This window comes from Rhinopithecus roxellana, chromosome 4 (genome assembly GCF_007565055.1).
Source record: "Rhinopithecus roxellana isolate Shanxi Qingling chromosome 4, ASM756505v1, whole genome shotgun sequence".
NCBI classification, from domain to species: Eukaryota; Metazoa; Chordata; class Mammalia; order Primates; family Cercopithecidae; genus Rhinopithecus; species Rhinopithecus roxellana.
In genome coordinates this window covers 100,463,476-100,481,865 of record NC_044552.1, presented here as the reverse complement: position 1 = coordinate 100,481,865, position 18,390 = coordinate 100,463,476, and the positions used below count along the sequence as shown (strand labels likewise).

General features: G+C 39.3%; 1 protein-coding gene across 1 annotated transcript; it reads right to left on the bottom strand.

The window, feature by feature from the left end:
- Positions 1 to 14,470: 14,470 nt before the first annotated feature.
- LOC115896904 (small integral membrane protein 30) lies at positions 14,471 to 14,646 on the bottom strand. The gene is given in 2 exon segments (XM_030928813.1): positions 14,471 to 14,622; positions 14,625 to 14,646. Coding segments are annotated over 2 exon segments (174 nt in total).
- Positions 14,647 to 18,390: the final 3,744 nt, after the last annotated feature.

The window sequence follows — 18,390 nt, the reverse complement described above, 5'->3', positions numbered from 1 at the left end:
AGAGGAATAAGATCAGTGAGGGGGCAGTTTGATTTTGGACTTCTACTAGACTTACAAATAGCTATGCTGAGATGATGTTTGGTTATATCCCCAATTGGTATTGAGAAGGGAGGTCCAGACTAGAGAGATAAATGTAGGTGTTTTTAGAATATGGTTGATATTTGGAAGTATATAACTGAGTAAAATTGTCAATGAAGTGAGTAAAAATAATGAAGAGGAAAATAATGAAGATTTTACCCTGGGAAATACCAAACTTAAAAGATTGGGAAGACAAAAGCAGTCAGCAAAAGAGAACGGAGAAAAAGTGGCTAGTGTGGTTCCGGAAGCCAAATGAAGAAAGTGTTTCCAGAATGAAGGAATGATCAGCTCTGCAAATACTGCTGATGAGATGATGAAAACTTAGAATTGACCAGGGGATTAGCAACATAAAGGTCACTGGTGACTTCAACAAGAGAAGTTTTGGTGATGTGAATGGTACAAGAGAAGGTTTAAAAATATAAATAGCACAGACTTGTGGGCAGCATCTGAAAAAGGAAGCGATACATTTATTAAAGTTGGACCTATATTTACACTTGCATTATTAACTATAATTTTATTTCTTTGTATGCATTTTTAAATGGTCAATTAACAAGTAATAAAATGCATCTTCATCTCATATTAAACACTCATTTTTTTCTCACTAGGTGGTTATTGTATAAGTAGTTATGAATTTCATATTCTAACACTTTCTAGCAACCTCATTGAATTAACATGCTAACAGAATAACAGGAGCCAGGAAGGCCCATGGTCTTCCTTAAACTCATAAACTATTATGTTTTACAATGGTACCTCCAAGCTCTCAACTGATAACTGTGCCAAATGGTAAAGTAAAATAACACGAATTCTAGTCCAGAGCCCTATCTCCAACTTAAATAATGTTTGCAAGTTCTAGTTAGGCAGTGAGGGAGAAAAAAACGTGTCATGTATGACGGATAGCACTAATATATAATATTTTTATCAAAGAACTATCAGCCCCTTAAAACCTCGTTTTCAAAATTGATCTACATATAATAAAGAGCAGTAGCAGGGAAATAATGCAATCCAAATATTACAGGTTTGGTAGAAAGTGTCTTCATGTCAGATTGCGTACTAGAGATCAAACACAAAAGAAGCAGCAGCAGAAGAAAATATTGTAAGTGATAATGTTTATAGTTTCACTCCAGTGGATTTTGTGAATAAAGACACAACTGAGAATTCCCTTGAAAAGTTTCATGCCTCAAGCCATTATGAAGGGTATACCATACTTTTTTTCAAAAAGTGGAATTAAACTAAATTTCTCAAAGTTGCACCCATCTTGTCTCATGCATAGTTCTTTGATTACCGATTTAACCCCAAAAATTCAGAGTAAACATTCTCACCCACGTAGTTTATGAAGCACATCAGGGCCAGGTGCAGTGGCTCACACCTGCAATCCCAGCACTTTGGGAGGCCAACGCAAGCAGGATTGCTTAAGGCCAGGAGTTTCAGACCAGCCTGGACAACATACTGAGACACCATCTCAACAAAAAAAAAAAAATTTTTTTTAATTAGCCAGGCATTGTGGTACATGCCTTAGTCCTAACTACTCAGGAGGCTGAGGCAGAATGACCATTTAAGCCTAGGAGTTTGAGGTTAGTGAGCTCTGATCATACCTCTGCACTGCAGCCTGGGTGACAGAGTAAGACTCTATCTCCAAAATAAAAAATTGGAAAATAAAATCTAACATGCAACACATTAGCTAGAAACTCACATAGTAAAGGGAGTGTGATGAGAGAAAATTCTAACGATGAAGATGCGGAATACAATCAAGGTGTTACCTTAATCCATAAGGAAACTGAGTGTGATAAATGAGGGTAAAAATAAGTTTATCATTTATAAAAGCTGCGAATTATTTGTTGTAAACCAAATAATTAAAAACATAGACTACTGTTATACAGGCATTGAATGTCCTTGAATCTTTGGAGAAAGATTATTTGACATTAAAAACAACAAGAGAAACTACTGATATGTTATTCTGCTCAGTTTTTCAGCTAACATATCAGACAGATACTGTTTTAAAAAATCTCTCAAACACTCATCATAATAATAAGTTTAACACACACATACAATATACCCACTCTGAAAGTATGAAAAGATTATAAAATGTCAATAAATGGCTTTTATTTTTCCCTTTCTGCTTAACTTTATTTCTAATTTTTCTACAATGAAACTGAATTACTTGTATAATTTTTGAGAGTTAAGTTTGTTGAAATGTTTACGCATAGAAGAAGAACAGTTGCTAGCCAAACTTGTGGTACCTGAACTAAAAAAAATTAATTAAAGAGTACTTCACCCAATCTTCACATGTTACATATGAAAAAACTGAGGCAAAGAAAGATTATGTCAGTTTTGCTAATAATGGGCTGAATGCGTATATTATGTAATCTGTAGTTCTCGACCCTGGCTGATTTAAAGGATAAAAACAAAAACAGACTTGGCTGGACCCTATCCCAGAATTAGAATTGAATTAGAATTGGGGTTTCTATTTATCAGAAGCTCCAAGTTCCCCACACTGTCGCCAAAGTATCTAAGAAAAATGGGGAGAGGAGACTTCATTACATCAAAATAAATATGGTGGCAACTTTAAAAAACATCTCTGTAAGAATTTCCTTTTCCTAAACATACATATCCATTAAATGTGTGATCCCAGCTCATTGCAAAACAAAGCTTGGCAATAGGGATGCTGTATCTATCTCTTATACTAAGGGTGTAATTGCTGCTTCTTTGCATCTTTTAGATAAATTTAGGTTTCAGACTCTGCAAAGGATTATAAGAGCAATACGTATTGAATGCTTACTAGGTGCCAGGCTGTGTTCTACATGTTTTACTCAATTATCTCAATCGAATATAATAAAACAGAATAATGTGCTCCATCTCACAGGCTAATGAGAAACGGGAAAATATAAATGTAATAAGTGATTAAATTTATAACAAGGTAAGTTACATGGTATCACAGTGGCACTGTTAAATGAAGGGTTCAGAGTGTTTGAATAGAGAATAAAGGTGATAGAATTCAAGTATCATAAAGCACATTGAACATGCTGACAAAAACAACAACATTGTGACAGTCAGAACCATATTCACTCTGCTAGCCAACATACTGCTTATATACACCAGCTGAAACAGTTCATTAGGATAAATGTGGCACCCAATACCTACCTGTTTTGTTTGTTGAAAGAAACTTGTTAGGCTAGGCATGGTGGCTCATGCTTGTAATCCCAGCACTTTGGGAGGCTGAGGAGGGTGGATTGCTTGAGCCCAAAAGTTCGAGACCAGCCTGGGTAACATGGTGAGACTCCGGTCTCTACCAAAAATACAAAAAAATTAGCCAGGCATGGTGGCATGCACCTGCAGTCTCAGCTACTAGGGAGGCTGAGGTGGGAGGATGACTTGAGCCCAGGAGGCAGAGGTTGCAGTAAGCCAAAATCATGTCACTGCATCCCAGTCTAGGAGACAGAGAAACTTTTTAAATCTTCAATATTGGAATATACCTTTATAAGTCCATTTAATAGATTAATGGTTTAATAGAAATTTTTTTTTTTTTTTTTTTTTTTTTTTTTTTTTTTTTTTTTTGAGATGGAGTCTCGCTCTGTCACCCAGGCTGGAGTGCTGTGGCCGGATCTCAGCTCACTGCAAGCTCCGCCTCCCGGGTTCACGCCATTCTCCTGTCTCAGCCTCCCGAGTAGCTGGGACTACAGGCGCCGCCACGTCGCCCGGCTAGTTTTTTGTAGTTTTTAGTAGAGACGGGGTTTCACCGTGTTAGCCAGGATGGTCTCGATCTCCTGACCTCGTGATCCGCCCGTCTCGGCCTCCCAAAGTGCTGGGATTACAGGCTTGAGCCACCGCGCCCGGCCGAAATTTATTTTTTAAAGGCAAGATAATATCAATAATAATAAGGACTCAGATGATGGTCCACTATGTTCAAGATCAAAATAATCGGATCTTCAAATAACATGTAAAGCCCAAACATTTTTTAGATTTTTATATTAAATTCAGTATTATACATTTTTAGCAAAATATTATGTCACATTAAATAATCAGTCTTAGCCTTGGTTTTATAGATATAAATATTTAAATATTATAAATAATGTCGGTCAATACAAAGGGCCCTAGAAATTTGCCCTTAAAAGAGGTCCATATTTTACTCCAGTCTGAGAAACACTGGATAATGTCTAGAATGTTTTCCAGCTGTACGTTTTTATGTCTCTGATCTTTTTTTTCATTACCATGTGCCCTATTGCCAGCCAGGCATCTTTCACAAGCATATGAATGGTGATCATAGGCAAAAAATGAGAATGCTGTTCAATCACGGAAAAGCTGTCATCACAACCGAGATGCTAACACAGGGCAATTGATGCTGAGACACTCATGTCATTTTCAGATAGAAAAAACAGCATGCATATATTGTGTGAAATCTAATTCATCTACTTCATTCACAATGTATTATCCTAAAAGAACTATTTTATAAATAAAAATGAACAAACTGAGTTTTCCTAAAATGGACTGAATGGAAAGTTAATGAATACTGTCTGTTCATGTTCCAGGCTGCTTATCAAAGACCCACCATTGGAAAGAAATGTCCAGATCTATCTTATCAAAAATTTTCAGTAAGGCCAAGAAAAGTGGCAGGCAGCATTCTGGCCTTCCTGGACATGATTGTTCATGCTGGTTCTATTTTCTTGCTATTTCAAGCCATTTTCATAGCTAGCAGTCAGTCTTAATGTAATTCACATTTCCAATGCTTCTAGCCTTGATCTCTTTGAAGGTCTTTGAAGACAGTTGGAATTTTTACTCTGAGATATCAGAATATTGCGTATGTTTCAATATATAACTATCTTTTGAGCTTTTTAATTTGTGATTCCTATTAATGCCTATAAATGTATCAAGATTTTAGCAGTTTAAAAAAACTTGCCTCAATTCTTCTGTTTAGGTGAAATGAAAACATTGTGCAGAGAAAACTGCAGTTACTACCAACCTAACTGAACTTGGGGTGAATCAGCTTGCTTACAACTTCTAAATTTTTTAGACCAAAAGAAACGACAGAACAAAAGTTTTGTGAACTTCTAGGGTTGTGTTTGTCAGTCTGGCTGTATGCTGAGGGTAAGAAGCACTAAACACAAAAGCAAGATGAAAAGGAACTATTTTAGTTTTAGTTTCCTCTTCAGCAAAATGGGGTTTTCTATTTCCTCCACAGGGATTTTGAGAGAATTATAATGCATGGCATAAATGAAACACCTGCCACAAACTAAGCACTCAATGTCATTTATTCTCCATTTTCCTTTTTTTCTTTTACTTTTTTTTTCTTTTTCTGAGACAGGGTCTCACTCTGTCACCCAGGCTGAAGTGTAGTGGTACAATAATAACTCACTGCAGCCTTGACCCCCTAGATTCAAGTGATTCTCCCAGCTCAGCTTTCCAAGTAGCTGGGACTACAGGCACTCACCATCATGCCCAGCTAATTTTTTATTTTATTTGTATTTTTTGTAGAGGCAATCTCACTATGTTGCCCATGCTGGTCTTGAACTCCTGGTCTCAAGCAATCCTTCCACCTTGGAATCCCAAAATGCTGGGATTACAGGCATGACCCACTGCACCCAGCCTATTTTTCAATACTGTTAGTACCATAATACTTATTATAATTATTATTAAGCCAGTACCTGCCTCTGAGTAGTTTTCAAATAAAATTTAGTTCCCATCCCCTTGTACTCAGGGTATAGGAATCATCCTTTTGAATTTTAGCACATGGCACTCAGTAGATTCAAAAGTGAGGTAGGGCATTTCCAACCCTCCCTGCACCCCCTATTCCTGCCCTTGGCCCACTCAGTGCAAGTTAGACTCATACTGTCCAGAAACATTGGCTCCCCTTAAAGTCCTTGAAGACTTTGTCTCTTCCCTCTGCCCATTCTCCTCCCTGCATAATGATTAATACAACTAACATTTGCATTACATTTTACAACTATAAAAGTATATTCACCTACATTGTTACATATAATTCTTATAATATCTTCACTATTTTTATCTTCAGTTCATGGATGAGAAAACTAAGGCTCAAAGAAATTAATGACTTAGTAACAATAATAACAATAGTAGGTAACATTTATTTTATACTCACTTTGCTACAGGCACTGTTCTAAGTACTTTACATACATTATTACACATTTAATCCTCAAAACAAGTCTAATAGTGTAGTCCTCAAGATGCCCCATCCTGCCCTTTCACAGAGACAGCCTGTGTAATCCTTGGTACGATGAATATGATGATTTTCTTATTGAAGTAATTTTAAAAAGAGAAAACACCCTTGTTTCATAAATGAATACTGCCCTAGCCCCTTCCCCTGGTTCCCTGTCTCAACTCCTCAAAAATCAATAACTGAAGAATTAACACCTGGCACTGTAAGGGGCCTCTGGGAGACACCACTGATGGGCTGGTGTCTATGCCCTTGCCATGTTAAATATGTTTTCTACTAACTGACGAAAAAGACTCATTGAATAGGCCCCAGACTGATATTCACTAGTGTCCTTTACTTAAAATGTGTCTTTTGGGTTTATCCCAGCAAAATGTGACTTATATGTGGTTTACATACAGTGTGTTTGTATTTGCCCAACCTCCTTGGGATTACATCAGGAACACAACTAGGTGGCTCTAAGTGGCAGAACCCAGCAGTCCATGTTTGGCACCCTGACTTTTGGCAGAGTACCATAATGCCTTCCTCAGTCATCATGGCCATCTAGAAGAGAATCAATACTCAAATCCTGACCTTGTCCTCCTCCCAATATCCCAGGGGTTTCCAAACCTGGCTCATTAAATATATAATTGCCCAAACCCCACTCCACGCGGGGAAGAAATTAAGACTACCTAAATTTGGAATCCCAGAAATGTATCTTTAAGTATCATGATGACAGGGTGACATAGAAAATAAAGGGGCATTTAAACTCCCTAAGCCCAAGCACAACACCTTCTAAAACCCAGGAAGAACACATTAGTTCTGCCTCTTGTTAGACTGAACGTAAAAGAGAAATGTCTTAGTCTGTTTCATACTGCTATAACATAATACCACAGACTGAGTAATTTATAATAAACAGAAATGTATTGACTTATGGTTCTGGAGTCTGGGAAGTCCAAAGTCAAGGAGCTGCATCTGGTGAGGGTGTTCTTGCTGTGTCATCCATTGCAGAAGGGCAAAAAAGGACTAGAGAGAGAAAGAGAAAAGGGGACCAAACTCATCTTTTTACAAGGATCCCACTCCTATAATAATAAACCCACTTCCACGAAAATGGCATTATCCCCTCCAGAGCCCTCATGGCCTAATCACCTCCCATTAGGCTCCACCTCCCAACACTGCTGCATAGGAAATTAAGTTTCCAATGCTTGCTTTTGGCGAGACACACTCAAACCATAGGAAGGGCTGATTGTACTCTCTGGTTAGAAATTCTGCCACATAATGTTTTAGAAACATTTGCAGATTGAGAAACATTCTAAATGATTTATGGGGCAAAGTTGTCATCTCATCAAGCACACATTCCTGTCTCCGAGTTTTTGTTTGTACTGTTCTCTCTACATGGAATACTTTTCTCCATACAGATCATCATTTTCTTCATGTCTTTGCTCAAACCTCATATTGCCAGTCCCTGTGTAAAACACAAATCTATTCCTATATCCTCCCCGACCCTCTCGCCTGCTTGTTTTACTCTGCAGCCCTCATCTCCATCTGCCACACTATCTATTTACTTCTTTTTCATAATATGCATATATAAATTATATATAATATATACAATAAATTATATATAATAGATATAATTAATATGTATTATATATAAACTAAATATATAACTAATATACTTGTTAACTAAAATATAAGGTATAATAGGGCAGGAAATTTGTATGCTTTACTCATTGCTGAAATCCCAGTCCCTAGAAAAATGTCTGGTACATAGTATATATCGGCAAATATATGTTAAATATTCTCTGTTGAACAAGAAAACACCAGTAGAGAAACTGGCTTTGTTTATGGCAACTTTAGAAATCAGACCTCAAAATGCAGAAGACAAGAATGAATCTTGCATGTGGAGCAAGAAGGAAAGATGAGCGGCACCCTGGATATTCACTGGGAATCTAAAGGTGAATTCATGTTGGGAAATTTGATCTGAGACAAGCGCTGATATAGAGAAGAAATGAGCATGCTCAGAAACAGGAAATGAAGTCAGCAGAGGCAACAGGTCCCATTAAGAAGTTCTCCCAATGGATGTAGTTTCTTATGATGCTCTGTGTGCAAGGAGAAGGAAGAATTGAGGTAAAGTCCTTAAAAAGCAAAGAGAAATAGAGAAAAATCAGGAAGCCGAAGATCTTTCTCTGTTGTCTAGATTACCAATTACAAACTTCTATTGCTGACTGATTAAGAAAGTAAAGGAATTTTTTTTTTTTTTCTTTTTTAGATGGAGTCTTGCTCTTATTGCCCAGGCTGGAGTGCAGCGGCTCACTGCAACCTCCACTTCTTAGGTTCAAGTGATTCTCCTGCCTCATCCTCCCCAGGAGCTGGGATTACAGGCATGAGCCACTACACTCAGCTAATTTTTGTGTTTTTAGTAGAGACAGGGTTTCGCCATGTTGCCCAGTCTGGTCTCGAACTCCTGACCTCAGGTGATCCACCTGCCTCGGCCTCCCAAAGTGCTGGGATTACAGGCATGAGTCACTGCACCCTGCCAGGAATTTTTATATAAAATGATTGGGGGTAGTTCACAGAATCATGGGAGAGCTGGAGAATCAGGTTCCAAGCTAAGGGTTCAGAAATAACACCCTAAACTTCTCTGCCAAAGAGGCCAGATTTGGAAAATACTAGAATCATGTCTCCAAAAGCCAATGGGAATATGTATTTTTTAACACAGACCCAGTATGTATTTTTTGACCCAGAAGGTCAAGACTTCGTTAATCTTCACTAACAAGGATAGTTGTTCAGGTAGCTAATCATGCCTGAGTACAGCACGGAAAGCCTGGTTTAGAGGCTGAGCTACTGGACAGGAAGCGTGGCTGCTAATTGGTAAGAGAAAGCAGGGGAGATGGAAAACAGAAAGGAATGACTAACATGGGGCAAGGGCCGGGAGGAGGACATTACAGTCCTACATGAGGCTTGTGTTGTCTTAAATTAGATTCAAAACTCACAAGAAACCCTGCTGCTTAAAAGAGAAGGGAAGGAAAAGACGCAGAAACAGGAGGAACAAGGTAAGGAGGCTGTGTTTTCCATGGGATTGGTCCCAAAAGAGTCCCGACCAGAATGTTTCCAGGCATGCCAGCATCCTCCTTTCTATCACTCCGCAGGGGGGCCGATGGGTTCAGCCCATAATTACAAGTTTTAGAAGGGACTAAGAATGGAGAGTAGAACTGAAAATGGCAATTCAGAACAGAATAATATATCACAAACTCCCAACATAGCTAAGAATGAGGAAATAAACAAAACTGACTGAAAAGCCAATATAGATCGTCTGTTAAAGTCTACTACAGTTTATGCACTTGCTCAGAGAAGAGACTCAGGTTCTTTGCTGTGTCCACTTAGGTTTTGTTTGTTTGTTTGTTTGTTGTTTGTTTTTTGTTTTTGAGACGGAGTCTCACTGGTTGCCCAGGCTGGAGTGCAGTGGCGCGATCTCGGCTCACTGCAAGTTCCGCCTCCCGGGTTCATGCCATTCTCCTGCCTCAGCCTCCCAAGTAGCTGAGACCATAGGCGCCCGCCACCACGCCCAGCTAATTTTTTGTATTTTTAGCAGAGACGGGGTTTCCCCATGCTAGCCAGGATGGCCTCGATCTCCTGACCTCGTCATCTGCCTGCCTTGGCCTCTCAATGTCCTGGGATTACAGGTGTGAGCCACCGCGCCCGGCCCACTTAGTTTTTTTATGCGAAACTCTACCAAGTGCAAAACCTACATTCCAAGTCCTCAACAGGTGAGAAGCAGGAGAAAGGTCAACACAAAACTACAAGGAATAACAGACAGCAGTTTGATATCATGGGATGAAACGGATCATCAAAAATCAAAAGCCTAACACACACTCAATAACTTCTATGACACCATTAAATCGAATAAATTATGGTGAAAGAATTTCTCCATTTATTCATTCGTTTATATATTTAAGAATAATTATTCAGCATCTAGGATGTGTAAGGAAGTAGACTGGTTATTGAGATACAACTGTGAATAAGACAAAGTTCCTGTTCATAAGAAGGGCTTAATCTAAATGAGGTTACAGATTATTTTAATACAATACACTTGGTTACTATAGAACGACAGAGTAAGACAGAGAATGCTATAGTGCCACAGAGAAAGGGAATAAAACCCTCTAGCGGAAGCTCAGGAGAGGATTTCAGAGAAACTAGGATCCACACCAGAGCCTGAGGGATAATTAGGAATTAGCAGGGAAAGTAGAAGCAGGAAAGAGAACTTTTTTTCCCCTTAGAGATGGGTTATCATTCTGTTACCCAAGCTGATACAGTACAGTGGCACATTCATAGCTCACTGCAGCCTTGAAATTCTGGTCTAAATCAATCCTCCCTCTCCAGCCTTCTGAGTAGCTAGGACCCAGGCATGCACCAGGTTTTTTCTGTTTTTGTTTGAGGCTAGAATTTGGAGACCAACCTGGGTCTCTATGTTACCCAGGCTGGTCTCCAACTCCTAGCCTCAAGGAATCTTCCCGCTTCAGCCTCCCCAATAGCTGGAATCTTTTAGCTCCATCACTTCCAAGCTGGGTGTGACCTTGAGTGTACCAATTAATCTCTCCAGCCTTCTATTTGACATCTTACAAAATGAGGATAATAATGTGTACTCTGCAGAAATGTGAGCCCTTGAAATGCTACATGTCAAGAACTCAGCTCAAAGCCTGAGTATAAAAGATGATCAAAGATTGTCATAGTTGGCTGGGTGTGGTGGCTCACGCATGTTATCCTAGCACTTTGGGAGGCCAAGGTGGGCGGATCACCTGAGATCAGGAGTATAAGACTAGCCTGGCCAACATGGTGAAACTAAAAAATACAAAAATTAGCCAGGCGTGGTGGCAGGTGCCTGTAATCCCAGCTACTCTGGAGGCTGAGTCAAGGAGAACTGCCTGAACCTGGGAGGCAGAGGTTGCAGTGAACCAAGATCACGCCACTGTGCTCCAGCCTGGGCAACAGAGCAAGACTCCATCTCAAAAATAAATAAAGAAAATGGTCATAGTTGTGATTATTTTATTAACTGCACAGTAGCCAGCTAAACTCCTGAAACCAACCCCCAAAATGTTGATTAACAGTTGACAGAGAATGCTGGTGTGCTGCCATGGCACTTGTTATCCCTGTTTTATTCAAATCTTTATCAATCACTTGAGACACAGCCTAAATGATTATTAAATTTCTAGATAATATAACACTAGACCAGATGACTAAAACACTTCAGTGATCCCCAACAACACTGGGACCAAAACCAACAGGATGAAATTTGATGTCAGCAAAAGGAAGGACCTGTGTTGGATTTCCTTGACATTGCACTTGACACAGGACAAGCAATGATAGCATCTAAAGGACTGTCTTGTTTGTGAGTTTGGTGTGAGCTAACAGTGTGTGAGTGTCTATAACACATGCGAATTTAGTTTGCCTGACAAGGTTAGAAGTACCCTGAATTTAAAAACAGAGAAGAATTATGTGGCCGGCCCCAGTTACAATAAGGAGACAAGGCAGCTCTCTCCTCAGTAGAGTACCATTACATGTCTCAGAGACCCCTATGGTGTGGTAGTGGGAACATGCAGACTTGAATTAGATTGCTATCAATCCAATATTAAACTACTAACATGTCTATTTCTAACAGCCTCAGGGACTAGGTGTTATAAACCATCACAAAAACTCATTTGATTTTTTTTTAAAACACATGGGAGCAACCCTAATAATAAAACTGCACAAAAGAACCAAAGGAAGAAAATGCAAGAAGGAGGAAAAGGTCAGCATTACAATGATGTTGATTGCAATGACCTGGTCATATTCTTGCTTCTGAAGCACCAGGTTCTCTAGGTCACTTAAAAGGAAACTAATTCATCGCTTCTGATATTTTCTTTCATCTCCAAAATCATGTCTTTTTTTTTTTTTTTTTTTTTTTTTTTTAGGTTTTTGGCTACACATAGCCACTTGGTGGAGCTCAAAGTCCACAAAAGCACCTTGGAACCAGCAAGTAAATAAAAAGCAGCCAGCTATGGACTCATTTTCAGACACATAACATTTAAAATATTTTTTTTCTCTTGTGTTGATATGTGAAGAAGCACAAACACTGAATGAAAGGAAGTGGCCATCTTTTAGAAAGAAAGAAAGCATCTCTGCAAGTAAAAAAAAAAAAAAAAAAAAAAAAACCAGCCAGCTCAGAAAGAGATTGCTGAAGTGGTTTTCAGAGATCAATAATGTGCAATATCCTTTAGCTCAGAGTGAGATTGGAGGCTTACAATCATAATGAATTGAAGTCCTTGCATAGAGAGTTTGTTTTGCTTTATTTTTTTATCACCTTTTTTTTAATTGCACAGAGGCACTTGCAGCTTAGCAGCTTTATTTTGCATATGTACACTGTGTGAATGTGTGCATAATATGAGTATAGGTTAAACGCATTCCTGTAAGAAGGCCCAGAGGCTGCCTGTGGGGCTCAGACAGTCCATCTGCTCCAGCAACCATCCCCTTGGGAAAATAAAACATGAAATGCCACTAAGACAACCGATTATTACACTGTTTTAGATAAGGCAACTTGCGCTTTCCCCCTTTGTCAAACCCCTGAAAGGAAGAGTTGCAAACCAGAAGAGAAAATAATAATGAGCTTTTCATTACCTCCAGAACACGAACTGAAAGGTTCTTTGACAAAGAGAGGAGGGAAATCGGATGTGTCTCAACTGGCTCCAGTTACATTAGCATTTTTCTTTTGTAGCTATATTAGCATTTTTCCAATTTCCAGTTTTCTTTTCTTGTGCTGATAGTACATGTTTAACAAAATTTAATTGAGTTATAACAAAATAGCTAACACTAAAGCAGTATTTATTATACGTGAATGCTGAGTATTTTATATCCTCACCCCTTTTAATACAGCAGCCCTTTGAGTGAGAGGGAGGTATTATTATAATCTCCACTTTGCAGGTGTGGAAAAAAAGGCTCAGCAAAGTTAAGTAACTTGTGCAATGATACACAGCTAGGAAATGGCAATACCTACCTCAGATGCCTTTCTGCACCAAAACTCATTCTCTTCCTCTCCCATCAGCACATTTCACTGAAATCTCAGGATGTCCTAGTTAAAAACAAACTCAGTCAGAGAGAAGATATCCCGGTTATGACCTACCTTGCTCCCGCCTTATTACCTCCTAGGTACCACCCAGCAGCATTGCGATCTGGGGAAGAAGGAAGGCAATGCTCTAGCTTCCCAAGGGGAGGTTTCACCCAAGATAGGCTTAGCATCCCCTCTCCTCCCAGCAGAGAAGCTCAGCCAAATGTCTGGATTCTACCATGGCTCTCCAGTTTCATCCCTTGGCAGTCACTGAAGAGCACCCCAAATCTTACCACCTGTGAGAGCTCGGGCAGGTGACTTAAATTCCCTTGTGTTTTTAAACCTGTGAAATACAAATAATAATACATTCCTCACAGGTTTCTATGGGAATTAAATGAGTTAAAGTATACAATGCTTTTGATAGTGTCTGGCACTCTCTGCAAGCTAACACATTGACCATTATCATTATCAATGATGCAATATCATCAGCTTTGCACCCTACCTTTTTTTTCTTTTACAACATAATGGGTTTATATTTAATATAGTATTTCTCATCAGAAGGATATTACTCAGTTGATATAAAGTTTTTTTAACATTAAATCTTTTCCATGTCAATGTCTATAGTTTTTTTTTTTTACATTAAATCTTTCCTGAATTTCAGTATTACACTGAATACATTTTTCTAAATGTTTGTTTCCCAGAGATAAAAGTTTCCCTTTTTGACTATTTGATATCTAAATACAATATTAACTTGGGAGATAACAAAACAAAAATCAAATCAAAATATGGAGAAAAGACTCCTCAACGATTCAAGAAGTAGTGATTACAACTGAATACTGGTGATTTTCTAGGATTCTGGGCAAGAACTTCCTTCTTCCTATTTCATGTGCTTTGAGAATTTTAAAACTATGAAATATTACTTACATAAATTTCAGCATCTTACTTCCTTGACCTCCTTTCTAACCAGCAAATACAAATCATAGGCTACATTTTTCTGTGCATTATTTGTTGTAAAGAAAATTTTTTTGTTGTTCCCATTTCATGGAAACAATGAAAAATATAAAACTCCCCTATTTACTGATTCTTCCTGGAAACTTTCACCAAAGTTCAGGTTTAGCCTCAAAGGCACAAAGCCTTTCCCGGTGAGGCTTGATTCAGTAGGCCCTTCAAAGTCACATCTGTTCATTTATCTTTTGTGCATATAGCCCCAAGCAAGCAAGAATGCCTGTAACGCTGAGAACCACACCTAACAAGACAGCGACTGCATCACAGGCTTCTACTGCTTCACACAGGCAGCACCAAAATAGTGACATGACGACTAAGTCAGCTGTGTTGAAACTCAGGTCATGATGTTGGAATCTTGAGGGCTGAAGGTTCCAAAGAAATGGTATATATAGAATTCTATCTGACTTGAAATTTTTCCTTCCTGGAGCTCTAGATGCTGAGACTAAGAGGTTCTTTGTGACACTGCCTTCCAGGAGGCAGCCATTACAGGAACCCACTTTGCACCCTCTTTTGTAATCACAACCTCCTTATCTCCCCCCCATCTCCACACATGACCACTGTCTGCCTTGAAAATATCCTCACCTCCATGTCCTTCCCCTCCAATGAACCTTGCTCCTGGGGACAGACTACTGCTATGTAAGCGCCGCTAGGATTATGATACTCTCCATGCTTTAAAAAATGAGGCTGGAGTGGTGCCTCATGCCTGTAATACCAGCAATTTGGGAGGCTGAGGTGGGTGGATCACCAGAGGTCAGGAGGTCAAGACCAACATGGCCAAAATGGCGAAATCCTGTATCTACTAAAAACACAAAAAAAAATTAGCTGGGTGTGGTGGTGGGCTCCTGTAATCCCAGCTACTCAGGAGAATCACTTAAACCAGGGAGGCAGAGGTTGCAATGAGTGGGGATCACACCACTGTACTCCAGCCTGGGCAACAGAGCGAGACTCTGTCTTAAATAAATAAATAAATAAATAAATCATGGCTAGACACTGACAATTATCTAAAAGCTAAAAGTTCTAGATCCTTAGTCCAATATCCAGTGCTTTCCACAGTCTGCTCCCAACCATCTTTTTTTTTTTTTTTTTTTTTTTTTTTGTAAATTATTTTATTTCTTCCATGATGATTTAGAGGGACTATCTTCAAACCAGCACAAATATTTCATAAATAATACCTGGCCAATTTCTAACCGATTGAGTAATTTGTTGCCACCTCACATCTTTCAGCAAGAAATATATTAAATTTGAATAGTAAAGATATTACACAATGAATTAGGACAGAATTAAAATTTGCTTTAAATATTTATTTGGGGAAGGGGACACCACACTTCTCTACTTAATGAAGAGAAACATTTTTACAGTCCAGAGGTCTTTTGTTTTTCTTAACCCCTATTACTCCATGAATCCATAGGGAACACAGCTTCCAGCAGCTCAGGCTCCTTCCCACTGGTTCTCACAAAGTGTGCTTCTCTTGGTGGAACAGGCTGGCACCTCAGTTGAACCCAGGTACCTTTCTCTTTGGCTTCCTTCTTTTTCTGATCATTTTCCTTCACGCGTTTCAGGAAGCTATTTCAGTTCTTAGAGTTCTTAATGTGCTCAATATGCACAGTAATTCTCTTGGCAAGAATCTTGCCCTTAACTTGTGTGTTTACAGCAACGCTAACAGCATGCTGAGCAACACTGTAAACTCTTCCAGCTTTGGGAACACTTGTGGGGCATTTCTCCCAACCTATCTTTCCAGGCTTTTCCCCGACTTCTCCCAGGTCTTGCTTTATTCCAATCTTCCTACATAACCATTTCATGCCCTTTTGCATACCATTCCACTTGTCTGTATGTCCACCTCCATCTGTCAAAAGTTGACTTATCACTTCAGACATAGGTCATATTCTCCTTTCCTTCAGCCTGAAGTCACTGTTTTGAGTAGGAATCTCCACTGCTTTCTTTTTTGACCACTCATTTATTTCTCTGTACTTATTCACTCGTTTTGTTATTCTACCCTTGTTTTTATGTCCTTTTCCTCAGGTAGATTATAAGCAGATTGAAGGCAGGGATTGTTGAAAGGTGTATATTAATTTCTGTAGCTAAAGGTCCTGGACTGGCATAAAAGCTCTGAAGGTATTATTCACCAGAGCAAAGCTGGAAAGAACTCCTCCCCCAGCTTAGCCGGACTTTGTAACTGTAGTCCTGAGGGTGTGGAAGCTTAGGCAGTTTCTCAGAAGATGAGTGTGAGGTACTCAGCCCTTCTGGATTTCCTCAGGTAGTAAAGTATCATTGGAGTTGCCAAAAGGAGAAAGTAGAAGCCAGACTGGCACCAAGCACCACCAGGTCAATTTTTCCTTCAGGCTCTGGTCAACAAAACACCCCAACAACTTCTTTTTTTGTTTGGTTTTGTTTTTTTAGACAGCATCTCACTTTGTCACCCAGGCTTGAGTGTAGTAGTGTGAACATGGGTCATTGTAGCCTTGACCTCCTGGGCTCAAGCAATCCTCCCACCTCAGCCCCAAGAGTAGCTGGGACTATAGGTGTTCACCACCAGTCCAGTTAATTTTTGTATTTTTTGTAGAAATAGAGTTTCTCCCTGTTGCCCAGGCTGGTCTCGAACTCCTAGGCTCAAGCAATCCACATACCTCAACCTCCCAAAGTGCTGGGATTAGAAGCATGAGCCACCATGCCCTCCTCACTCCAGCCACTTCTAAGGATATAATGGAGACTGCTATTACCAAGAAACATTAAGAATGATCAACAAAGGACATACAACACATTTGTAAAATAGTTTTAACATTTCTGAATAAGTAGCTATTCTCTAATGAAGCATCAAAAAACTCTGGCCAAAAAGTCTGTGAAATAAATTGTACACTTGCTCCCATCCATGCCTCTCCCCACAAGTTTGGCTTTGATCTTCCAAACACGGATCATTTTGAAGAAAACATAGCAAGGGAGCCCCTGTATTGGGATGTTTTTTGATACTTCTTAATGCCTGCACTGGTCAAGTCTGGGCAGGCTATACTGCAATCTCAGTGGCTCAATAGAACAGAGGTTAATTTTTCACTCGCATTACGTGTCCATTGCAGGTGGAGAGCCCTGCTGCATGTAGTCCCTTGGGGACCCAGGCTCCTGCAGGCTCTATTAGCTGAACATCCTCAGTGCCTATGGGAGGCAAAGAGAACTCATACCAGCCCAGAAGTGACAAGTCACTTTCGCTCACAGCTCATTGGCCAAAAGTGGTCACATGGTTCTACCTATCTGTAAGAAGGGAAATGTACATGAACCTCTTGGTGAGAGCATTCCTGAATTTATCCAAAATGGCATTTCTCCTCTAATGGATACTGGCATCTATTGCTTCCATAAAAGGTGTAGGAAACTCAATAATGTGCTTACATTTAAGTCAACACATGGAGAGAACAGATAGTCCGAGCAAAAAACTTCCGTATGTTTAATTCCTGGATCAGGAAATTAAATTCTTTCGGAGCCACACTTACATCTATTGCTCTAACTTAAAACTGTCATCCAGGCTTTCTTCAATACTTCTGAGTAATGGAACGATTACGGCATAGGACTAAGAAGAACACCTTCTCTTTATTTTGAGCAAAGAATACACAGACAATAAACACTTGAATTTGTTTGGCCAAGAGAAAGATTAAAGACAACATTTTCATTGTGCTATAGCTTCATGGAGTTGCTTTTTGTGCTGGTGATTTTTATTGCCTTTGTCCTATGGAAAAGATTGTACGCTGAGAAGAACCCCATAACCAGCTTCCCTCACATAAAAATGTGAAGTGACATAACAAATGAATCTATCAGGAAATTCCTCCAATTTAAGTGAAGGCAAAACTCCAGGGACTAAAGACAATAATCATCATTGCTTCTTTTTGCTGATGCTTAGTTCAAGATGTTTATTCAAGAGAGTTAAAGGAAAAAGAAATGCAAAATACAGGATTTTCAGGCGGTGCTTCAAAATTAAGACCTTAAGGAAAGCAATTTCAAAAGCAAAAATAGATGTCACCAGTCCCCATTCTTATTTGAGATCTTATGCCGAATTAAACAGGGCTTTGATAATCATCTGGCACAGTAGTTCTCAATCAGTGACGCA